At 40.3% G+C, this 25834-nt stretch overlaps 1 protein-coding gene across 1 annotated transcript; it reads right to left on the bottom strand.

Annotated features, from left to right (window-relative positions):
- Nucleotides 1-19607: 19607 nt before the first annotated feature.
- Nucleotides 19608-22943, bottom strand: LOC306839991 (uncharacterized protein; the record flags this gene model as incomplete). Its single annotated transcript, XM_079368965.1, has 3 exons — nt 22758-22943; nt 21005-22618; nt 19608-19715 (listed from the first exon to the last, which is right to left on the bottom strand). The coding sequence occupies exons 2-3, from the start codon at nt 22406-22408 to the stop codon at nt 19608-19610; spliced, it is 1512 nt and encodes a 503-aa protein (XP_079225091.1). The 5' UTR covers nt 22409-22618; nt 22758-22943.
- Between the last annotated feature and the right edge of the window lie 2891 nt (nt 22944-25834).

Raw genomic sequence — 25834 nt, 5'->3', positions numbered from 1 at the left:
AGATCTTACTGTTAGGTCTAGGGTTCGATTTGTCTAATTTAGGGTGTAAAACACAGTTAAAATCACCCCTCAGTATCAATTGATTGTTATTAAGATCTGGTAATGTTGCTATAAAGTTAGTGAAAAAAAGTGGGTCATCCCAGTTCCCAGGCTCCGTATACACTAGCTAGTGTGATTTGGATACCATACAGTTTGCCAGTCGCTATGACATATCTACCCCTGGAGTCACACACAGTCTGTGATGGGATGAATGGGATGCCTTTTCTAATCAGGATCGCAGTGCCTCGTGTTCTTTCATCGTTTTTGGAACAGAATAATTGCCCTATCCAAGCTTTTTTTAGTTTTGTGTATTCACTTGATCTTAGGTGAGTCTCCTGTAAAAATATGATATCACTTCTTAATGCTTTTATATGGGCAAACACCCTACTTCGCTTCACTGGGTTATGGATTCCCCTTATGTTCCAACTCAGAAAACGGATGTGACCTGACTTACATGTATCAGACATTGCGTTTTTACGGCAAATAAGAAAAGTAAAAAAGCGGGAGTAAGTCCCTGTCTAACTACAAAACTAAAACTAAAACTGAGCCTTAAATCCCTATGCTGATCTACTAAACCTGTCGAGATCGCACTTCTCTTTTCTAGCATTGTGCTGCAGATAACAATCTAACCTATCCTCCTAACAGGTCCCAACTGGGGCGAACTATGATTAATGTAAATTGGATCGAGATGAAAAAAAACAAACAAAAAAAAAACAAAAAAACGTTTGTATACCTTCAATAACAGAGAACAAACCAAGGTACCCTGTATGGCCCTCCCCTCCTGTTGAATAGTTCTCCTGGTACTTTGTTAACACACATTCCTCTATTATATCTGTATGTCCAAAAAACAATAAAAAATTAAAAAATGTCTTCTGTGCATTTGCCCAAAATGTAAAACATACCATTCCGACATACTTAAGAAATGAAAAAGCCACTCTATGGCGAACATTGTGCTTCAGAAAACAATAATCAGAAATAATAAATACGCAAGTGGCTATAAATAAAAACTACTCAAGAGGTTCATGTCAGTAGTTATTATGGTGTTTACATTTTACTCAATAGGGCCCTATATTCAAATTGTATGGAGAACCGCGGGGAACCGGACGCCAAACTTGACATTCTGGCAGCTCCGGAGTAGGCGTTTAGCTTCGGCAAATGCAGCTCTCTTCTTCGCCACTGTCGCCGTGTAGTCTGGGAATATACTCACTCTCTTCTCGCGCAGGGTCAGCGGTGCTAGGCGGGTCGCTGCACGGAAGATTTCTTCTCGTTCCCACAGGTAGTGAAATCTGATCATGATGACTCTTGGAGGCTCCCCCTCGTTAGAGCGTCGGGCACCGCGGTATGCTGCGTCCAGGGTTGGGGTGAATTTGAGGCCCAACAGCTCCTGCAGCAGTTTAGCAATACTCACAGTGGGCCACTGTCCCTCACATGATTCAAGACCTTCTTTTATCCCAACCAGACGCGCACAGAGTCGGCGCTGCCTCCTGTCCATTTCTTCTAGGCTCTGGCGGAGTGTGTTGACTTCCGCTTTTAGCATGGTGACCTCGTTTTCCGTCGTAGCCGCTCTGTTTGTATATATATTCAAGCCAGACTCCAATTCGCTCAGGAGAGTCTCTTGTTTCGTCACGTCTTCCCGAAGTGCGTTTATCTTAGTGTTCAACTCGGCTGTACTTGAGTCTACCCGTGCCAAAATCCTGCTTTCGCTCTTTGCAATGGCAGCCATGACCGCAGTTAGGTCTAAAGCGTCCTCCTCTGAAGAATCTTCATTCGCAGACGTGGTTTCAGCTGGATTCGAGGCTTTAGCCGAGGCCTCTCTCTGGTGGCGTTTTCCTTTCAGCATTTTATCATTTAGTTGTATATTATAAAAAGATGGAGCTACCAGTATGATACACTGATGTCATTCAGTCGCCAGAGACAGCCGTTGTTCTCTGAGGTTGTTTTTTTTTAAAACATTATTTTTGAAAAAAGGTTCGCCCGGTCGGGAGCTCTGTGCAAACACGTCCTTACATATCGCTGCTCGCTAGCGCCCCCGCCCAATGTTTCCCTTTTTACTTCTTTTTGAGAATATTACACTTTTAACTGGGGATTTCCTCTTTCGCTGGTTGTGCGTCTCTCCCACAGCTCGTCTCCTCAATCTACTTTTAAGTCCCCTGCTGCTTCACTGTGGGACAGCTTGGATTGGGAGACTTAACCACTGCTTGTACCACGTCTTTGATTTGTCTTGCCAGGCATTTATGGCCATTGTTAGACTCAGACACAGAGCTGAACAGCTGCCTGTTGTGCGCAAAAATGGCCCAAGTGTTTCGCATGAGCGCCAGTACCACGGAGGACACAGCTCATACATCCTGCGCAATGTATAACTCTCCTTCTTCAGAAGATGGAGAAGAAAGAAACTGTTTTATGTCTTGGTTTTATTATAAGCATAATTTTCTTCTGTTCTAAGCCTATCTTTCCATTTTCTCTTGAAAATGTGTTTCCCATATTTCCACTCATACCTCCAGTTACATGGGACTGAGTTTCAGTTAGCTTTTGCAGTCATCCTGCTTTCCGTCCAAACTATTCGTAGACAAATAAGACAAGCAAAATTCTAATTTAAATACTGCCTCTACAAGGTTTGCACTTTCTCACGCAATTGTTCTTGGTTCATCACCCGCAAATCACACACAAACCAAAACATGCACTTTTGTACTCTTCACTTGTGATCTTAGCAACTTGGGCCCTTAGACTTATCTGTTGTGTGACTGCATGCCCTGAACCTAACGCCTGAATCTTATCTTATTCTTGGTTAGAAGCAAGACAGCATAGTCTTTCGGCCCTCTACTTCCTGAACTGTGTATACAGAAAAAAGGGCATTCCAGGTAACACAGCATTGCTTCCAACTTCTTCTTCAAAAGAATCCAGATTTTCTTACAGCTTTTTTTTGTGTCCACCACATGCGATTTCCAGTGCATGTTTGTTTGTTCATAGATTTTCAAACATTAGTACAAAGAACAAAAAGAAATCCCTCTTGACTGTAGAATTTACTTTTCCTGATTAACTAAAGAAGTCTTAAGGGAAACAGGCATAAGCAGCTATATTTGGGTGAATTAAGGTAGAGATCTCCTATGAGACAATCATTTGTACCTGGAAGTTTAATGCATTCTTTATTTGGAAATAACAAGCTTAATAATGTAGGACTATTGTATAACTACCAGAATACACACATGCAGAATAAACAACATCACTGGTTGTTAGTGATAATGATGTGCTGCTCCTTCCAGGTGCCAAGAATAATCTTTCTGTCTACCTTCCTCAAACTACCTTGTCGCTCTCTGCAGAGGTTATCATCTGAATTTCATCTGTATTTAAAGTGATGGAGAAGGAGAGATTCAAAGGGAAACCATGTACAGACATGGCTGGAAGAAAATGGAGAGACTGCATATATAAAGCAGAACAGGAGATTATCAGCCATCCAACCAGGTGGAAACCAGCTGTGAGCAAGCTCAGAAAACATTCAAGGAAATCTTGCTCACATCCCAGAAGGCAGGGCAGATTAGACAAATCGCAACGCCCGGAGAAAGCATTAGTCATATCCCAGAGTGCCCTGCTCTGGAGAGCGCTGTAGCACTGGAGAGTCAGGTATCATGGCTGAAATGATAACTCCGGGATGAATAAGTGTTTGCCGTGTGCACCTGAATCACTCGTCGAAGCATCCGGGGGGAAGATGAAAGGAAGATTGCACACACTGAGACTAAATGGAGATGGAAGCAGCAACCTTGGCTTCTTTGCATCTGGTTAAATTTTGTGTTAACCTGTATCACCTTACTTTGGAATCAAGATTACTCGAAACATACACTGACGACCTGCAAGCTGTCGTCGTCTCATTGTCATTGCAACAGTAAAACACAAAGCAACAGATAGAAAGAAAGGAGAGACTAAAAGATTGCGGTTGAGGGCAGGAGGGGGAGGAGTGAAGGACTTTGATGGTTGGAACGACAGCTGTGTCCCCGGTGAGTGTCTTTGAAGAGCAGAGCGGGAGCCTCAAAATAAATGCATTAATTGTAGACGTGGGGAGAAATGAAAGAAGAATGATGGAGATGAAGGAGGGGAGAAACAGATTGTGTTTGTTGACTCAGAATAGCTCCAGCTGAGAGAGATGAAAAGCGTCAGAGTTTCCAAAAGGTTGATGGAGGAGTTGGTGGAGATTGCTTCGGAGCACTGAAAACATCTGCAGTGACATCTCTTAGAATGGTCACTATAACTATCTACATTCTCTGAAGTTTGTCTGGTGAATGTTGATACTTCTGAACCATAAGAAGTTTCTGTAATCATTGTGCACTCAGAGAAAGAAAACACTGCAACCTTGTGTTGAAGAAAGGCTGAATTCAACAATGCTATTGTTGTTCTTCCTTTTCTAATAAAGTCAGAGACGGAACAATAGATGGATGCAACTCTTTGAATCTTTGATTTTAGACTTTTTTTCAGAAAAAATTTCATCATCCTTTATCCGCTTTTACTCGATACGGCCTTAGTCATACAGCCGTGTCTTCCTACAATAAATAAATGACAGTTATCCTGGTAATAACAGAAGAGCGGGCTTAGCTTTTATCAATGAGACCACAAAATAAAGGAGAGGGTAAGACAAGGAGGCAACATTTTTTTTTATTAGTATTATAGGACAAGAGGTGAGGAGGAGCGAGAGTATAAATGTTAATGACTTCTTTCTGAATCATCCGGCAGTTCTTGTCAAACTTTGGAAAGTGCCTGGATTTCTCATTAAGGTCTTGCGGTCGTCTCTTTGACAGCGTCAGAACTCGTCCCTAACAACATTTCCTCACTTTTATCTTCTTTTGCCAAGGAGGGTATCAATGATTTATCTGAGACAAGCGAACTCCACTGCATGCTCAAAGTGGTTTAAGTCGCAGCAAGGAGGGAATAAAATAGCTGGATAAAGAATCCCAGGTGCCTTCTAGTAAAGGGGGCTGTTTCTCTCAGGTGGTTTGGCCTATCTATAGTGCGGGTACAACCTGATTGTATAAATATCTCCTCCTCCGTCCCCATCAACTTTCTTTGCACCTTTTCCCCAGAAGGCGTCTTTTTCAGCTCCCTTGCACCACTTTTATTCCAGAAGCCCCTGAAAGATCCCATCCTTTTTACCATAAGCATTACCATACCTTTGATCGCACCCACCCTGCTATCTCTCCTCTTCATTACCGATGCGTACTTCTCCCCCTCTTTTTTTCAAAATATCTTTGTCCTAGTCAGCACTTAGGAATGTTCGTTTAACAACTGCCTTAGATAGAATCATAACGGTAAAAGGAGATAGCTTTGAAATGGAAATTGAGCGCACGGGAGGCCCCCGCTGAGCACTCGGATAGTCTCCTGGATCCCGATGACGAACATGCAGGCTTTATTCCGACTGACATGAGAGGCAGGGGCGGGCATATGAAAAACAAACATGCCATGGAGAGAGGCAGGGAACAGATCGACAAGACACCCCTGTCCTGAGTTGACAAACAGCTGCTTCTCCTCCCTCTCTTCTTTACTCTCACTTATCCACACAGTGGTTTTGCTTTCATCTTCCTCGCAATTTCTCGTAATGGCGTTATTTACTCGTCATTAAAGACAGGGGAAATTGCTTCCGTCATTAGCTTGATAACACCTCTGCCAGGCTAGATGACAAGCAGGCGGCCTGATTGGCAGAGAAAAGAACCAAGGCGGATTGGAAGTGGTTGGGTATTACTCTTAAAATGGAAGATTGAGATGAGGAGTTAAGAGATGGACACAGAGAGGGGAAAAAATGAAGTAGGTCTAAATGGCACACGATTTAATTACTCAAAGCACTACAGGGCAAATGGATGCATGAAGAGAACTGTTGGAAGAAAAGTAGAAGAGAACGAGAGTAAGAAGCTGATAAAAGAATTATTCCACCAAGAATTCAATACATGCTTTGAATCACTTCTCTTAGTGTATCTGTTTAAAATCACAGATAACTGGATGAAGTTGCTTTCGCAGACTTTCTGGTTTTATTAACATTTTTACCTATTTTAACCACCGAGACAAAAACATGATTCCCTTGAAGGCCTTTTTATAAGACCATGCACATGTCATTGTCAGGCTTTGATTGACACTGGTGAAGGAGCTATTTTTCATAAAGAGATAATCCTTGAGAATGGAAGGTCAAGTGAATCTTGCAGAGATCCAAACGTAGCCTGAAAATTGAAGACATAAAGAAGTCACCACCTGCTTTCATTATGGGACTAATGTAGGTAATAAATGAGTTGTGCTTATTTGCCTGTAGAATCTTCTAGAATCTGCTCTTTCTAGATAAAGTGCAATCATCGCAATAATAATCATTGTCTATAGCCATATTTTGTATAATTTTTACGTTGTTTCCAACGGAAGAGTGTTATCTTATTCTTTATATTGTTAAATTTTTTGTTACCTGCTACATTTTATCGTATATGCTGCTGGAACCTAAATTTTCCTGAGGGAGTCATCCCAAAAGGATCAATAAAGTTCAGTCTAAGTCTATTACTATTTGTAACGTCATGGAGGCATGGTATGTGTCCTAATGCCAGATGCTGAATCTGTATGAGCAGCGTCTTATCCACTCCAGCTAGTCACTGCTCAAACATCTTCTGTGATGTGATCAGGGCTTGACATTAAAGGAGTTACTAGCAATGTTTGTTGCAGCTTGAAAACACATCATTCAAATTATAGTGCTCCTCCTCCAGAGCTCTTCGCGACCTACGCCCACTACAGGACTTAAAGTGTATGCCTACTAGAGCTGGCCAATATGGTCTAAAAATGAAATCCTTTTTTTTTTTTTACACCACACCCAATTTACAATTTTAATTGATTTCTTCTCAAACAACCTTCAAAACACAGAACAAGAAATGTTTTTACTACGATTTGTTTTAAATTTGACAAAATTGAATGCCGCTGACTGTGGCATGTTACAAACCCCCAGCACATGACAGTTGAACCATTGACCATGAGAGTTGAATCCCCCAAAAATACAACTGAGCAAACGTTGACAAAATTGCTTACATGTATTACTAAGATATCACACTCAAAGAAAAAGAAAACAGGAAAAGAATGTTTTTCCAACACATTATGCTGCACAGTGAAGATGACCTTTGGGGTATAGCAAACTGTCATCACATCATCCCGTTATCAATGTGGAAATGTGTGAATTTTTGTCACAGTTGCTTTATCAAAATTGAGTTGTATACAAAAAACTTATCTGAAGGTTAAAGATGAACTTGACCTTTGACCCTCTTTTAACACCTATAGCAGACTGTGTCTATTTACTTTCTGTGAAACTCATGTAGATAAATGGAGTAAACCACCTGACCTGTTATGAAAGTTTATTGTTAAAGTCAGATTGTAAATTCTTTGCATCATCACTAGTTGGAAAAAGAACCAGGCTGTAATTTTATGAAGCCCTTGAGATCCAGTTTGAAGTATTGTCTCTCTTCATCTTCCTTCCCAAATCTTTAAAGGAGCAATATGGAACTCTGACACCTTGTCTTTAAAATGGGTACTACAGATAACGTTAAAAATATTAAATTATTATTCACAAGATAGTCATCCTTAAAAGTCAAGAAATTAAAGAAAAAGAGAAGACCTTGAACATAATAATTGTTTAAACTTTTCTTGAGAAACATCTTAATGAATCAATTAATACAATTGGGATACACATGGTGCCTATGTCCAAGGGTGACATATGGACTCATAAATTAAAATAGTTATAATGGCAAGTGAGTGTGTGTATGTGTGTCGGCCCCTTCATCATTCATTTCTCTGTAATTAGTGCAAGCTTGTTAATTAAGCCACAAGGCACTCAATTATATTTCTCCTTTTAGAGCTGACCTAAACCTCAGGGAAAACATGTTGAGCCGTCTCAGAAACAATGGCCCCACTGATCTTTGAGTAATTATCAATTACTATGCTAATTCATCACTCACCATCAATCCACCTCACAAAAGCCTCATGCAGCCTGACAAACGGGCATGCCCCTTTGATAGATTGCACGTCAAAGTTTAAAAAACAGCCACCGTCTTCAAAGTGATGACCTATTGACTTTGTGCCTTCAAAGTGCAGGCGGCTAAAACGCTTTGGCTTCTTAAATTGCTGCCTGTTATTTGCAGTTTAATCAAGGATGAAGGATAAAAATAAGGTACTTGACTGCAAGATTAGATGTTTTGTTTTTGTCAATCCTAGAGGCGGTTTATGGTTCTTAAAGTTTTAAATAAAGACAACCTTGTGGGGGAAAGGAACAGTGCCAGGCTGGATCACTGGAAACGTGGAGGTTGGACAGCTTCTTTTATCTATCTCATCCTCATCAGCCAATGGCATCTAGTCATTCATAAAGCTCTTGTAGTCCTGCATCTATCTTACCTACCCAGTATATCGTACAAAAAGAACAATACATTTTCTGAGTAAACATGACATCCCACATCAGGGCCGCCCCTGGCCAAGTGGGGGACCTAAGCAGGACCTTATTTTGGGGCCCCCCTTCCAATAACATATTAATAATAATAATAATAAATTACAATTACTAACGAATCAAATGAACAGCCTCTATCAACAGTGGAACAAGAACTTTATAGATCCAAAGTGGAACAATAACTTTACAGATGCACACGTCTGCATTTTCTGGATTCAAAGTCATCAATGAGCTCATCATATTGCAGCTGCTGTGCCACTTCTGAGTTTATGCTAATCACAGCCAGGCCACTCAACCGTTCCTGCGCCATTGATGAGCGAAGGTAAGTTTTGATGAGCTTCAGTTTTGAAAAGCTTCTCTCCGCAGAAGCAACTTTAACCGGGATAGTTACTGCAATGCGGAGGGCAATGGATAGATTTGGGTACAGTTCTTGCAGATTATTTTCATGGAGAAATTACAATATCTCCAGAGCAGTTGTTTGTGTGGGCAGGTCTGGAAGGTTCATGATTTCCTGGGCCATCTCTGCACCATCAATATCAGACTCTCCCCCTGCAGTCAACGTCTTCTCCACCTTGGTGCAGTGTTTTTGCAAGGTGTCTTTGGGCATCCCTTGGAGCTGTCTGAAATCAAGCAGCAGACCACATTTCTCCTTCACCTCAGTAAATGTCTCAAATCTGTCTTGCAGTGATGTGAGAGCAGAGTCAACAACAGTGTTAAAGAATGACACCTCAATCTTCTTCAGTGCATCGTTCATGGGCTCATCTGCAGCCTCATAGGCAAACTGCCTTTTAGTACTCCTCAGTCTCTTCTCTCTTTGTTCTGGCTCTATGTTAAGGGCCTCACAAAGTTCCTTGGCAGCTAACTGAGCATCAGCAAACCCAGTCTGTCTGTACTCAGAGAGAAGGTTTTTGCCCTTCCAATGAGTTTGCCAGCAATGTCAATTTGCATTGAACTTGACTGAAGCAGCTTGTTCACCTGGTTTATGGAGGTCAGAATGTCAAACCACACAACTGAGCAAATCAAAAACCTGTAGGAAGCCACCTCCTCTGCCAGAGCCTGGGCCTCTACTTTAGCAGCTGGATCATTAACAGTTTGCCTGGCTTCAAGAAGAGCATACCGGATTTCTTTTGCTTGATGCCCGACAGCTGTGACTTCAGAGTGTCCAACACTCTGAAGTCTGCTCTCCCATCTAACATCACTCCAGGACTTCAGTGTCACATTGACATGCTTTGTCAAGATGGTCCATCGCTGTGCGGCTCCTGAGAAAAAAAGTAAACAGCTTCTGCACATAACCAAAATAACCTACAGCATCCTTGGAGGACTTTGCTGAATCCGCGATGACAAGATTCATGGTATGTGCACCACAAGGTACAAACAGGGCTCTTGGGTTTTTGTTGAGCAGTCTTGCTTGTACACCTTGCTTCTTCCGTTTGCCCCATCGTCATAGGCCTGTCCTCTGCAATTGTCAAAGGGAATGTGAAGCTCCTCCAGTTTGTCCAGTATGACATTTGATATGTTCAGGCCAGTAGCTTCCTCAATTACCAGATACCCCAAGAAGTATTCTTTAACTTCTGGCTTGGGTTTCAATGCCACACTGCGCAGTACAACTGACATCTGTTGTTTATGACTTGCATCTGGGGTGCAGTCAAGGATAATGGAGAAGTATTTAGCATCTTGCACAAAGTAGTTTGGTTTGGTAGTAGACAGATTCCTTCAAAGTATGGTTTGAAGGACTCTGTCACCAATGATCTGTATCAGTTGTATTCTCTGTCCAAGATAGTGGGTGTGGGTGCTCTCATCTTTTATTCTGGCAAGGTGATTTTCCATCACAGGATCGAACTTTGCCAGCAGCTCAACTTCCTTCAAGAAGTTGCCATTATCTGGTTTATAAAGGTGTTGTGAAGAGCCTCTGAAAGCCAGATTGCTTGATGCAAGTGACAAGATGATACTGATGAGACATGTGAGGACATTTCTCCATCTTTTCCTTTCTTCCTCTAGTAGAGTCAGTTCCTGCTGGTCAATTGTCTTGCCCTTCTTCAGACGAAGCTCAAGGTCCCTCCATTTAAGCATCGATATTGTGTGTTTTGAGTTGTTGTCATGACTCTTTAAAGCAGCATTAATATTTGACCAGTCATTAAGGCCCACTCTAGTCAGCTTTATATCTTGAGCACTAAAATGTTTTCAAGCAAAACAAAAGACAGAGTTGTTGTGCTTTGAATACACAAGCCAACTTCTTGTTACCTTGTCTCCATTTGCAATGACCTGTAGGACATACTACTATGAAAACTTCGTCCATCTGTCTTAGGGAAAGTAAAGTCTGACATAACCTTTAGAGGTCCTCGGCGCACAAATTCAACCCGATCGACATCTGATAGGTGTGCTGGCTACAGAGCAGGAGCAAGTGCTTGTGCACTTGGAGTTGTTGATGGCCCTTGTGATGTGCTGGTTGAGGTTGCTTCAGGAGACATTGTGGATGGCCCTTGTGATGTGCTGGTAGAGGCTGCTTCAGGTGACATTGTGGATGGCCCCCGTGATGTGTTGGTTGAGGCTGCTTCAGTTGACATTGTGGATGGCCCTTGTGATGTTCTGGGCATTGGCTCCTTGTCACCCTTGCTAACAAACTTTAGCATTGTTCCTGTTATGACAAGAAATCAATCATACAAGCAGATTATTAAGATTTGTTTTGGTTTTAATGGTAAACTACACACTGAAATTATTTTAAATACTTCTAGCCTCACAAAATTAAATTGCAATCAATGCAAATATGATTACAACTAATAATATTCATCATGATTGAATTTGATGATATTTCTATATTTCAATATTGATCACATCTTGTACTTAGGTTCTACATTTCTACATTGCTGTTTACTGCTGCAACACATTAAAATTCTCCATCGTGGGTCAAATAAAGGATTATCTTATTTTATCTAATCTTGTATGACTGTTATGAATTAAATTCACCAAAAGATGGCGACATTTTACCACCATAAAAATATTTCTATTAAAAGCATAGATTGATAGGCTATAAACCTGAGCCAACATATGACCACCAACTGGTCAATTAAAAATTAATTTTTTTCGATAAAGCTGAATATATTAAGACATTTAATAAATGGTCATCAGGGCCGCTTGAAAATTTAATCTCCAGTCCACATCAAGACACAATTATCATCTCTTCTGTCTCATGATTAGCACGAGCAGATATGTTAGCAGTTTATGTTTATATGCCACAAAGTTTTTTCTTTTTTATTTCAACAACATACATACCCATCTTCAAGTGAAGCTCTTCTTGTTTTGACTTTTTCTTTCTTTTGCTAGCTCCCGAATCATACTGTCGTTTGGAAGCCATCTCTCTCTCTCTGTATCATCATTCTCTGCGCATTTGCCGAGAATGATGATACTTTATTGATCCCGAGGGAAATTCAATTCACTTGCGCAAAATGGGGCTCCCCATGGATCGCGGGGCCCTATGCACAGCGCGTGTTCTGCGTGTAGCGAGGGGAGGGCCTGTCCCACATGGTGCTTTAAACTGCATGACATTACAGAAATTCATACACATATTATTGGCCATGCAGACCTACTAATCACAGTTTCTTAGAAAGGGAGACTTTGACAAACACAATGGAAAACCCAAGAGTTCTCCCACCAATCTTTCAATCAGAGGACAGCTTTTTGTTCCATTACAGTCTTAGTTACTACTTTCTTTTGTAAAAGAAAAAAAAAAATATTGCCAATCCATTTCATGTACAGGCGTGTAGAGCAATGTGTCCAATAAAAAACTTAAATGAAAACTCCCGCACACTGTCCAACTTGCAAACAAATATTTATTGGCAATGTTTCTGTACTAACCCTTCATGAGGAAAAAAAATTGTCAAAATGGGCGTGACAGTCATCATTTTGACGTCAGAGTTGAATTATCAAATAAACAAATAAACACGAGCTTCTCGTTTGAGAACACAAACAAAAAATTCTGAATATTTTCCCATTACACAATTTTCAGTTCAGGGAGAAAATAAAGATCCTAAAAGAGAAACTAAGATCCAAACACAAAAAAAAGAAACTTCATACTTCCAAACTTCATATTTAGTTACATAAATCCTCAAGAAAATACTCAAGTGTCACATAAACAACATCAACATACATTTTCAACATGTTAAACACACAGGAATCACACATAAAACTAGTTTCTTTAATCCATTTATTCATTAAGATCCATTTTGGTTTTTTTTAAAAGAAGGAGTAGGATGAGAATGCTGGATAGAACCAGTCCTTTATCTTGTTCATAATTAAGGTAACGTCTCTGTTCTGCACCTTCTTTCCAGGGAGAAGGCAACATGTTCATAAGCGTTTCTCATTGTGACACTACGCTCTGATTAATTGGCCCCTGAATGCACAGCATTAAATCACAGAGTCCCAGACACGCACACCTACTCACATGCAAATGCTTCACCTGCGCACAGTGTACATGCAGTAGGTCAAAGCCCCTATCCACATGGCATTTAATCACAAAGTTAGGCCAAAACACCCACTGATCTTTCCCCCATGACAGCACTGAGGTGCATGTGACCTTGCACATCAGCTGAAGATAAATGTACAATGCCTCCAAGCTTGCACGTCCATACTTCCTGGCCTTCTTAAAATACAAGTTAAAAAAAAAAAATAGCAATGATCCTGGACAGGCTTTATATGGCTTGAAGGAAGCAATGTCTAACACATTCTTCAGCAATACTACCTGCCATGTAACAAAAGTGTTCATCAGATTTTCTTTACAAAAATCATTTCATGTTAACATGGAGATGTTCATGCTGAGCTTTGCAGAGTCGCAAAGCAACACAAAATTGGATACAAAGGCTTTAATGTATGTAACATTTGGAGTGTAATATTTAAAAAAAAAATAAATAAAAAAAAAAAATCATTTTATGTCACTGTTTGATTTGCTTCCAAGACAAACATCACAGGATCATCAAATTTTGTTAAAGTCACTCTAACTGATTGGGATACACTCATACATACTGTTTGTTGTATAATTCAAGGTGAGGGTACATTTCTCAGCTGCCTTGTGCGTGAGATCAATTGCTTGGATCTATTCTGAGACAGGAGAAGGCGCTCATGAGCCCTTGCCACCTGACATCACAGAAGCACATAAAGCCACCTATAGTAAGAAGAGCTTTCAACAGCTACACTCCAGCATCTGTCCACCTGTCTCTTCTTCCTCAGCCCTGTCCTCTTAGCTGGCTTATGTCTTGATAAAGGTGCTGGCCGTGACGTATCAGGTCCTGTCTACCAGCAATTGATTGTTTGCCGTTTGATAATACATAAAAGTGGAGACTTGTGCTTGTCAGCTGTGCTCTAAAATAAATGCAGCCATAGATTTCCAATTAAAGGTGGCAGGCAGGGCTATTAGTTAGCTCTAAAGGTAGCTGTCACAGAACAGAATAAGCGTGGGTCTATAACCACCATGATAAGGCAGCAGTGAGAGGTGTATTTATCCTGCAGGGCACACAATCACACTGACAACAGTTTAGACATAGAGCTCTATACAGGGTGTTGGATTGGGTGCTTTGATATGTACTATGAAATAATAAAGATCTATCATTGGTTGACATGGTACTATTTACACTAGTTATAACTTTAATATGTTAGCAGCAGATGAACAGGGCCAGTAAAGTCAATGTAGCAAATCACTGCATAGCTCTAAACACTGGAGGATTTGGAACACATGTGATAAAAAGCCAGTTCCACAGTTGTTGTTGTGGTGATGGCTCATTTGTTAGCACATGACTTAAGAACAGACGTTCTGGCATGTTCTAACATCTGATGATTACAACTCAGCAAAGGGTGCAGTTTCAGCTCGATGGTCAGCAAAGCATCGACTGAAAAAATAAAAGCCATTGCATGAAATTATCAGTGGAAATGGTATAAAAAGTAAATCAAACTACCTTTAACCCGAATACTGTTTGATGGCCAAAAAGGAGGACTTGAACTATTACCCCAGTGAACCTGTTTCTGATGGAAACTTTAATGTCTTCTTTCATAGACAAAGGTGTTAATTAAGTACATTTGTGTAAAACTTTGATTTAAATTCATGATAAAAAACAACAACATTTGTGCAGTTTAGATTCACACCAGTAAGAAAAAAACACCATAAATGGAGGACCATGCCATTCATTATTTTTGGAAAGTAAAATAGTAATTATCCAAAAATAATCACCTCAGTAATTTGATATCTTAAAACCAAGAGTTTCACTCATTAAGGATCCATTGTTTTTTTTTGTTGTTGTTGTTTTTTTTTTTTACTCGTTACCGTTTCTGGATATTGCATCATTCTTAATCTAAAAACAGAGGTCAGAAAAATAATATAACTTAAAGATTGATGTTAAAGAGGACAAATTATACCCCTTTTCCACCTTTGTTTTCACAATATTTCCCCTTTAATTATGTTTGCCTTGAACTGCTTTATCTGTGTGTCTCTTTGTACACAGATAAGATTCGATCTTTCCTCTTACTTTTTTTTTTTTGGATTGTGTATTTGATTGAATTTATCTCTCTGCACTGATATGACCACCTAAATATAAATACCCAGATGCTGATACAGGTTAATGGTGAATTGTTAGTCAATGAGTCCCTCTAAGAAAACTTTATAAGCTCTTCAGTGTCGCGTGTCAAAATTGGAGGTTTTCATAGATGCTATAATCTTAATTTTGGGCTTCTGTACACATTATACCCGTACTACTTAAACATTTTGTTGACAAGCAGCTGCATTCTGTTCAATGTTCCACATAAACTAGGCAGAAAAGACAACATGTGCCTTTCTCACTTAGGTATTGGCTATATAGTCTGCTCTAATAAAAGGAAATTGCCCAGGAATTATTTTTAAATGAGGACATAAAGGAGACAGAGAAAGCAAATATGAGAACAAATAAATCCAGGCAAAAAAATGGAAGGGCTGCGGGAAATATGAAAGAAATGTGAAAGTGATAGAGAGTTATAGATAATAGAGAGAGATGTGTCTATTGGGAGAATGAGTGTCCCTTATCACTTTGTCCCATGATACTCCATGTCACCCCCATTCCTGGATAACAAGGTCTCTTCTAGCTTCATTTCACCCTTTCTAAAAAAAATAAAATAAATAACAGCCTTGCAGGCTGTTTGCTGGCCGTGTTTGCATCTTGATCACTGTCACAACATCACAAACACACGCACACACACACACACCTACATAGGTAAATGTTAATTAGAACTACTATTTTTTTCAAACTAGTTTTTTGCCACACTAAACAGTCCCCCCTTTCCACTTGTCCACCTAATACAGATATACCAGCACACACACACACACACACACACACACACACACACACACACACACACACACACACACACACACACACACACACACACACACACACACACACACACACACACACACACACACACACACACACACACACACACACACACACACACACACACACACACACACACACACACACACACGATTATGCTCATGATTTTTTGAATCAAACCAAAATCCTGAGACGCGCCTCAGGTCAGTGTTGAAAAAGAAGATGTAGTCTGTTTGAAAGGTCCTTAAAGTCTGTGAATACTCTCACACACAAAATCAAAACCGGGCTCATGCCGTCTGAGGTCACACTCAATCAGAGAGCACACGATTTGAAAAGGGGGGATAGAATATACAAAAAATAAAAGACAAAACTTGAAGTACCACTCCTTCATCAGGCTAAAATTCTCTGGAGACTGCTGTTGTCATGGAAATAAGTCTGAAGCATTAACCCATTCAATCAAGCTGCACTCGCCTCCCCTTCGTCTCTCTCTTACACACATACTCTCAAATTTACGAACACACAAACACACTCACACCTACACACACGCACACACAAACTAATCACCACTTTCTTCACAAATCCCTGCCCATAGATCTCTCACTGCTCTCTGGGGTCTCTCCGCAGCGTATTAATCAACGTAATTGAAATAGTTGATTACATCACTTCACGCCTCATCCTGGTTTAAGGGATTGTGAGCCGCATGCGTTAAAGATGTAGTAAAAGGACACCGGAATGTTGTGGTGTTTGCGGATATCTGTGGCTAAATGCATTAGCACAGTTGCTATTAAAAGCCAGAGACACTATAATAACTGCAACTGTCTCCACTTTGGAGCCATTCCTTACACTTCCTTTCGAGAGAAGAGCAAGGGCATTCGCACTTTAACACATGCAGTCACATCCACACTTAATAGGTCACAAAAGTGACAGATTTTTTTGTCTTCTTCACTAAAAGGCCAGGTCTCCATTGGAAAATAGGTTTTAATCTCAATGGGACCAACCTGGTTAAATAAAGGTTAAATTAAAAAAAAAGAGTCCTAAAAATGTTATTGAACGATGCATCAACACATAAAAAAATGAAATCATATAACATCTTCATCACATATATGTGCATGTGTTACATGTTTGGTGCGAATTGTCACATGACCAGAGTTGATTACAGTGTATGATAATCTGGTTGCACCGTTGTAGGAGAATGGCTGTATCAACACACTGACAAAAAATATCAAAAGTATGATATTATTAAGATAATTTAAATGGGTTTGGTACGCATTTCTCTAATCTTTTTTTTGTTTTGTGTGGTCACAGAATGAGTCAACTGATGGAAACAACAGTGACCAGTGAGATAAGACAATGTATCTGGATGTAAAATTATTTGTTAAGCCTTGTGAACCATCCAGACATGTCATTCAACATTGAAGGTCTACCTCGAAATGAGAACGATGCGCTCTCAGAGACTGTGATAACTAGGAGAAACAGACAGTCAAAGCACAGTATGTGCTGAACTAGTGCAAAGAGATGATGGGAAAAAAAACAAGATTATTAGTGATGATAAGCTCCACCCCTCTCCACTGTTCGATGAGCCAAGGGGTCCAGACTAAAGATTCAATGACGTCTCAGCAATTCATAAAAGGCATACCAATCTGTTTGGATTACAAGCCTTACAGCCTTGCATCTTGTTGTATCACACTGAGCCATATGGTGGTTCACACACCCTCCTCTTTGAGACTGTTTTGGATCAAGCCGGGCTTAGGTCCTTTGGAAAGACAATAACATTGTCACAATGCAGCAAACATGATAGAGACAGATAGTAGTGTGATCTCTGTCAAGTGTTAGAACAAGCAGCAACCTCTGGTTTTGGAGAATAGACACTCGCTATGCTGCAGTTCCTCAAATGTGAACTTGAGGCTGATTTCAAGAGACATAAACACCCCATATTGAAATGTGTGTTTGAAAGCAGAAATTAACATATTGTGGTTGTGGTAAGAAAATATTTTAATTTCATTAGTTCATGTTTTTATTGGCATACACTGTATGGGGTAAACATATTGTAAGACCGTGCTGGGGACATTTGTGCATATGCTCCGATGCATTTACTTTCAGGAAGCTAATCATTTTAAATCAAATTGACATGCTTAAAGCTAAGATCCCACTTTCACAGAATCTAATTAAGCTAAGGACAGTGTGCGGCGTGATTAACTTTAATTCATTTTCTCTGTTTTCCTTAAAAGATCCGGGGTTGGGGAGGTATGTGGGGTCGCCTTGGAGAGGTTGAGGTTGGGGGAGAGGTTTTTGATGCACTGATCTGTATGTAGCATCCAGTCAATATAAAGAAGGCCAGAACTGGTGATAAATGCCTTTAATGTCCGTCGGTGTCATTCATCAACGTAAGAGCTGAGCAAAAAACAAACAATAATTACAAACGTGTTTTAACTGAGCAGCTCATTAATTTCCTTCCTTAACTTTATAGAACGTCATACATATTCTTTATGTAATTGTACCAACCTTGTTCCCCAATTGACTGATGCCAAAACACTTTTTTCTTCGATGTTTCTGTACTCTTTAACTTCTTACTTTTCATCAACGTCTTTTTACTCTTCTTCGTTGCCAAAAACTACCGTTGTACCGCACTTCCGGTTAAAGGAAGCCTTCAAAATAAAAGCCCCAAAACTCCACCATAGACGAAAACTAAAAGGAGTCAAATTGGCCTTTACACTCCCACCAAATTATTCACTGATAAACACAAAACACAAATAATTTCTTTAAATCATTAAACAACAACAACAACAGAAAACCCTGTAAACGTGTTGTAACTTTCACACATCAATACACTTTCAGCATTGTAGAGTTACTTTTCATAGTCTTCCAGTAGCAGAACTAACTTATGAACTGGGCGTTCTACTATAGACATTTTGTTCACACGCTGACCCTTCTTGGTAAGATGTTTGTCAGCAAAACCTATTTTGACCTTTCTGACAAGTCTTTTACAATGTCCAAGACTCGGCCAAGTTTCCACTGGGAACATGGTTGCATTTCATCCTTGTCTATTATTACGTCACCAATCTGCATGTTTCTTTTAGACGTGTGCCATCTTTGTCTGACCATAGTGTTCTGCAGGTATTCCCTGGGGATGATGATTGGGTGTTTGAATGAGCTGGGAAGAGAAGAGTGATGGAGCCTTCCTCCCACCTTGAGCACATTGTCCTTGTCCAAGAAAACATCCAAGTTGCACAATTTGTTGGTCTTTGGAAGTTGTTTGCCTTTGCTTAGTGTCTCTATTTCATTTTGATAGGTTTGTCTTTGTAAATCTTTGATAATCACAATTTCTGCATTTTGTCTTTCAGTTACAGTGGTTAGTGTCTTTGATTTGTCTTTGAGAAGGTATCGTCTGAGCCGTGCAACCGCCCTAGCAGCATGGGACCAGGAAGAGAATTTTGTGAGCCGGTCACTGAGGCTTGTAACTTCAGCAGTCTCTGTGTTTAATGTTTGTCCCTTTCTCACCTCTGGGTCTCCGACTGGAAGATCAATGGTGTCTTTTTTTGGAAGATAGATGTCGTGGTGCGGTATATGCCATGTCTCACCGGCTGATCCATTGTCATCAGTCATTTCTGCATCGCCCCTTTTAATTATGTCACTCATATATTTCATGTAATCCTGTTTGTATTTTTCATCCTTTGTGAGTTTCCGCTTGAGCTGATTTAGTCTGATTTCTGCAAGATGTTTGTTATCTGTCATTTCTGGTTTTTCTTTAAATGGCAGTGGCATTTTGAAATGGCCGTCCTCTGTTTGCGTTATGCCATGCTCAAGTTTCTGGAGGAATACTGAATCCTCTTGCGACACTGTCCTTTCACTTCCATCGGTCTCTTTGAAATCTCCTTCCAAAGCACGTATTGCATCAGCTGGAGTGGAGGGAGGGATTTCTTTTACAGTGACTCTATGACAGAGACTGCTTGCCATGTCCGTTTGGTCACGTGGAACAGAGTTGCCCACTATGCTCCAACTTAAATCGGTGCGAATGGCATAGGGCTCGTTTTCCTTGCCTAATATCACTTGTTTGGGTGCGAGAGCTCCGGGACAAGTGTAACCTATGAGGAGACTCACCTCACAACTGAGGAGTGGAGGGACTTCGTCTACAATTGGCAGCAAGTGACTCCACTGTTTTGCTGTTTCACACGTAGGTATGTGTTCTCTGTTGGCAGGTATATATTCTTTCATGTATGCATTGGGGAGCTTTACAACTGTGGCGGAGTTATAACCTCTCACAATGAGATTAGACACCTTTCCACTACTTATTACAGCATTTTTACCCATCATGGTGGTCAATTTCAGCTTCACAGGACAAACATCTGCCTGCAGGTCATGTGTTACCTCCTGATCAACAAAGACAGTGTCGCTCTGAGTGTCTAATAATGCATAGACAAGTTTTTCTTTGTGCGGATTGGTAGTAGTTGACAGCCACACAGGAACTATCATTGAAGTGCTGACTATTTGTTCGGATCTGGCAACATTAAGTGACATGACTGTTGCTGTTTCAGGAGAGTTACCTTGAGTCGTGTTATCTGTACTCACATGTGTTTCTGTTTGCAGATAGCTGCTGAAGTTGTCATCATGAAGACAGGTTGGGTGCCTCTTCGTGCAGGTTTCACAAGTGAGGCGGCGCTTGCAGTCTTTCGCATTGTGCCCTTGCTTTAGACAACTGTAACAAAGTCTATTGTCTCTTACATATTTCTTCCTGTTTTCCAGAGACATTTTCAGGAGGTTTGGACACTTGTTCAGCCTATGAGTGTCTTGGCACAGCATGCATGGAGAGCCATTTGCTGGCGTCTGTTGGTCACTTTCTTCAGCTGTGTTTGTGTTAAATACACTTGCCTTGTTTCTTTTGCTTTCCTTTGTGTTCCCTTTGTCACTGTCATGAAGTGCCTGGATGGAAGTGATTGGATTGCAGGCAACTTCTGCTTCTAATGAGAGAAAAGAGGCAAAGTCACTGAAACTTGGAAACTCACCACCCTCCATTAAAGTCTTTGTTACCTGCCTGTTCCATCTCGCAATTATCCAGTCTGGTAGTTTGAGCAACATCTTTTGGTTTTCTTCGCTGTATATGCAACCCCCTTACATGAGGCATTGCGAGCATGCATGCATTTGTGAAATCTGCGAATGCTCTTAGTCCATCAGCATCGCTAGACTGCACCTTAGGCCAGTTTGATAGCTTGTCTCTAAATGCCTTCTGGACCACAAATGGTTGACCGCACCTTTGGTTTAGTTTGTTCCAAGCCTCTTTGTATGCTTCTTCATCGTTTCTGAAGAAAGTCCCTTCAAGGCATTTGCGAGCAGGGCCTGTTACGTATCTTTTCAAATAGTACAGTTTATCTGCAGCTGAGATACACTTTTGTTCAATCAATGACACAAACATGGATTTCCATTCAATGAAGCTTATTGGTTCTCCACTAAACACTGTTGGTTCAGGTGTGGGAAGTCTGTTTAAATTTAAGCCATCTTGCACTGCTTTCGCTATTTGAGCGACACTAGGGGAAGCTGCTTGCATAGGATTGGAAGGGAGTTCTTGAGCAGTCCGTTGGGACGTTGGGGCGTGTTCACCTTCTACTGAATGTACATGAGTGTCTCTAGGGGAAGCTGCTTGCATAGAATTGGAAGGGAGTTCTTGTGCGGTCCGTTGGGGTGTTGGGGTGTGTTCACCTTTTACTGAACGTACATCATCCAAAAGTGTTAACTCCCTGTCGTAAGCATGAAACCTGGCTCGGGCGGTTTTCACATCCTTTCGGGCTCTCAGGCGCTCCAACTCTGCCATTTGTTTCTTGTGCTCCTCCTCTAGGGCTATTATCCTTTCTTTCTGTTTTTGTTCCTCAAGTACGATCTCATATTCCGCCTCTTTTGCTGCTAGTTCTGCCGCTGCGTCGGCTCGTTTTTTTGTGAGCTGTGAAGATAAGGACTGCTGGCTGCGTTCTGATGCTGCTGTTGAGCCATAAACAGACAGGGCGTAGTCGTGCTTTAAAAGGCTGCGTAAACGAAATCCTTCACGTTCTGCATCAAAATCACCATCAACACCACTTATTCTGAACAGAATTATCTTTATGATGTCATCAGTTACTGCCTCACATGCGTCTACCTTTCTCCTTATATCCAGTGATGGTGCTGCTTGGTTCCTTATTTCTGAATACAGCCTTAGCACGTCCTCTTTCTTTTGTTCTACGATGTCGGCAAGTTCTGACATCTTCTCTTCTGTGATATCTGACTTTAACCAGACTCTTGTTTGACGCACCTGTGTTTTCCATAGTTCATAATGAGTTATTAGTTTTTTCTCCTTTCTATTCATTTCTTCTTTTAGGTAACTTGTCATCTTTTCAGTTTGCACTTTTAACCTTTCTGAACGTCTCGGTAAATCTGATGAGCTGTGGGCTTTGTCTTGAAGCTCAGATGATAATTGATCTTTACATGTGATTGAAACCCTTTCATTTTGTCCCTCCTCACCTTCATCATGAAGAGAGTCCTTTAAGTCCTGAGTTTCTTCTTGTAAACTTGTGCACTGTTCATCTGTGTCTACTTGACTCATCGATGCATCTTCTAATTCTTCCATTTCGAATTTTCTTCCTTACACCGTTTTCCTTTCTGACCATACGCTGCCATCTGCTGGACGTCACGGGATTGCAGTTGAACGTTGAGACCACGTTGTGCAACAGCGTGGCGATGGTCAAGCTCTTACTGTAGCATCCAGTCAATATAAAGAAGGCCAGAACTGGTGATAAATGCATTTAATGTCCGTCGGTGTCATTCATCAACGTAAGAGCTGAGCAAAAAACAAACAATAATTACAAACGTGTTTTAACTGAGCAGCTCATTAATTTCCTTCCTTAACTTTATAGAACGTCATACATTTGCAATAAACATTTACATAACTGACATATTCTTTATGTAATTGTACCAACCTTGTTCCCCAATTGACTGATGCCAAAACACTTTTTTCTTCGATGTTTCTGTACTCTTTAACTTCTTACTTTCCATCAACGTCTTTTTACTCTTCTTCGTTGCCAAAAACTACCGTTGTACCGCACTTCCGGTTAAAGGAAGCCTTCAAAATAAAAGCCCCAAAACTCCACCATAGACGAAAACTAAAAGGAGTCAAATTGGCCTTTACACTGTACATGTATGTGCTTTAGGGGGGTGGGGGAAAGAAAAGAGGAAAAATGTAATGTAGGGTGTAATTTCTTTGTGCATATCTGAACACACAAAAAGACGATTGGATTGAGATCATGGAAATATGAAGGCCAAGTCAAATTCTTAAACTCATGTAATGTCCTGTGTTGTTCCTAAACTTTATCCAGTGTTTGAAAACTTTAATAATTTGATTATATCAGCCCCCACAGTCCCATGAAAGGTCCAGCAACCACCCACCACCAGCCAGGCTTACTGAGGTCAACGCAAAGCATCCATGCTCCTTACATACTGTAGTTTATGTCTGGCTGGTTACAGCTGACATTGACAAGCTTGTACGGCAAACGCAAAGATGGAGATAGAAAAGAAAGGCAGAGGAAGATATAACAATTAATACAACTGTTGTCAATACTGTTGTTTTGGTTGAACTATGGACAGCAAAATGAAAAATAAAATTAGAAATATTGCTGACTTTTAATATTATTTGTTGGTGAAGCTTAATATTCCATACATTTAGATGATAATGCTCGTGACTTAGTTTACATACAGTACATAAAGCTATCCTGTATCGTAATAAAATAGTAATACTATACATGAAGTAGGTCTAGACAGTGGAAGTCGCAGCTTCATGCTAAAATGAATGTTTTTTTACCTCAATTATCTGCATTTTTCATTCTCCACCATTGGTGCTCTCTGCATGGTTGCTTGTCTCTGAAGGTCAACACAGACACCCATAGCTCCAGCTCTGTCAGGCTTCATTTAGATTTATATATGATAAAAGGAAGCACTGTAGGTGTTAGCCTGGGGCACAGAATAGGCAAGGTGACGATGAGGCTGGAGAACTCTAATTGTGCATGTCATGAAAGTTTATATCATAGCCAACATGCACAGGGCCAGGTGACACATGGTTGGGAGGGAGAGAGCCCCTATCCCGATATATTTTTGGCCTTCTCTTTGCAAGCTTCATTCCTTCTGCCGGGGATGTTATTTTTCTGTTCAGTTAATAACAGCTCTTAGGTCCATTATTCAGTAGATGTCTCAGCAACCACAAGCCACTCTGACAGACTCTATCTGCTTACTAATCTGATACATTTTTTGAAGAACGCTGTCTTTGGTTTGTGCAAAAAAATTAAAACATTGCACATTTTTCCCTTGGGATCAATAAAGTATCTATCTATCTATCTATCTATCTGGCTGACCCTGGGGAATCAGGGTTTGCTTATTCCTCATGGTCTACTTGCTTTGTCATTTAATTTTCGGTCAGTATGTTAAAGGGATACTTCACCCATTTGCATGAAGCTTTGTATCATTAGAAACATGGTAGTAGTGTTGAATGGTCGTGAATCCAGCCCTCATTTTGCCCTGAGACGGGAAAAATGTGTTTTTCTTTGCTTGAAAGTTGTCTTCATGTGATGCAAAAAGCGTCATATTGCATCACATGAAGTGCACACATCTTTAAGTCAGTTTTTATTTTCTCAAAATTTATCAAGTAAAATTAATCTGCTTATTGAGTGCTTAATAGCAACTTTAGCATAAGAACATGGCACTCTAAGAGAATGAACATGCTATATGGTATACTTGCCAAATAGCCATATGTCTAAAGGGAATTTTAAATCGGTAAACATGATGATGATAGTGTTGGGGTTTTCAGAAGCGAATACTTGACCAACAATTAGGTTGGGTTTCATAAAGTAACATTTTGGTTGTCAAATTAACATTAATTAACTTTATTTAATTATTAATATAAATCAATAATTTGTTATTAAACTGAGTTCAATAAACCTTGTGAGAACACAGAACAACCAAATATTACAATATCAGTCTCAAATTAATTAATTAAATACCAATATCATTCATAATTAGCAATATGTATCTAATTGAAGGTGTGAAATATGAACACAAAGCCCTCTCACCCAGCCTATGTCACAATGCAAATACATAGTAAGAACAAACAACTGCTCTTTAAATTATAACAGAATTTATTTAACAAAGAAACATCAAGTAAATCAATGAAACTCAATCAAACAAATAACTATTATAAACTAAACTACAGATGTGTGTGTGTGTGTGTAGGTGTGTGTGTGAGAGAACAAGATGGCTGAGGAGGGACAATGGACCATGGTCAATCACATGGTCAATCACAAAGGGAGCCATGCGGTCTCCCAATGAAATAGCTGAAGCTCTCTGAGCTGAGTTCAGTAACTATAACTTACGCACCAGAAAGCCAGTGGCCAGACTTTGCTACAACGGTACACTGGTCTTTCTGATGATGAAAGTAGTTAACTGAAAGTAAACTAGAATAGCATTTAATGAAAACACAATGGCGAACACAGCGGTTCAGCACAACAAAACAAATACAGCAGCTTACAACAGAATGTGACGTCTCATCAACAATAATGCACAATTTTGCCTATTTCTAAAAGCTATTTCTGCCCAGACCAAAATCTCTTACTGTGGATCATTCGTAGTGATTGTTGCAAGGTTCGTTTGGTCTTCACTTTGCTGAATGTTCAAATCAGCAGCTTCAGGCAGGTTTCCTTCATGGCAGATGCAGGAGTAGGTAGCAGGATTCAGATATTGGACTTGAGCCTTGCTCTGATATTCCTTCTGGATTCTGGAGCCGGATTCTTCGCGTCCTTGTGGATTCAGGGATCAGTGGCATTCTTCAGCGCTTCTGTCCAATTGCATTCATCAACGTCTTACAAAGATCCAAGGGGAGAAACTCTTTGCGCTCGAACCAGGTAGTTCTGATTGTGTCCAAAACTCTCAAAAATATGCCGTGGAAGTAGTCAACTGAAGTCTCTGATGCTTGTTTCAGCGTGTGAAGATCTACAGAACCTATGCAGCAGCC

Source organism: Symphodus melops (genome assembly GCF_947650265.1).
Source record: "Symphodus melops genome assembly, chromosome: 18".
NCBI lineage: Eukaryota > Metazoa > Chordata > Actinopteri > Labriformes > Labridae > Symphodus > Symphodus melops.
This window is presented reverse-complemented; position numbering and strand designations above follow the sequence as displayed.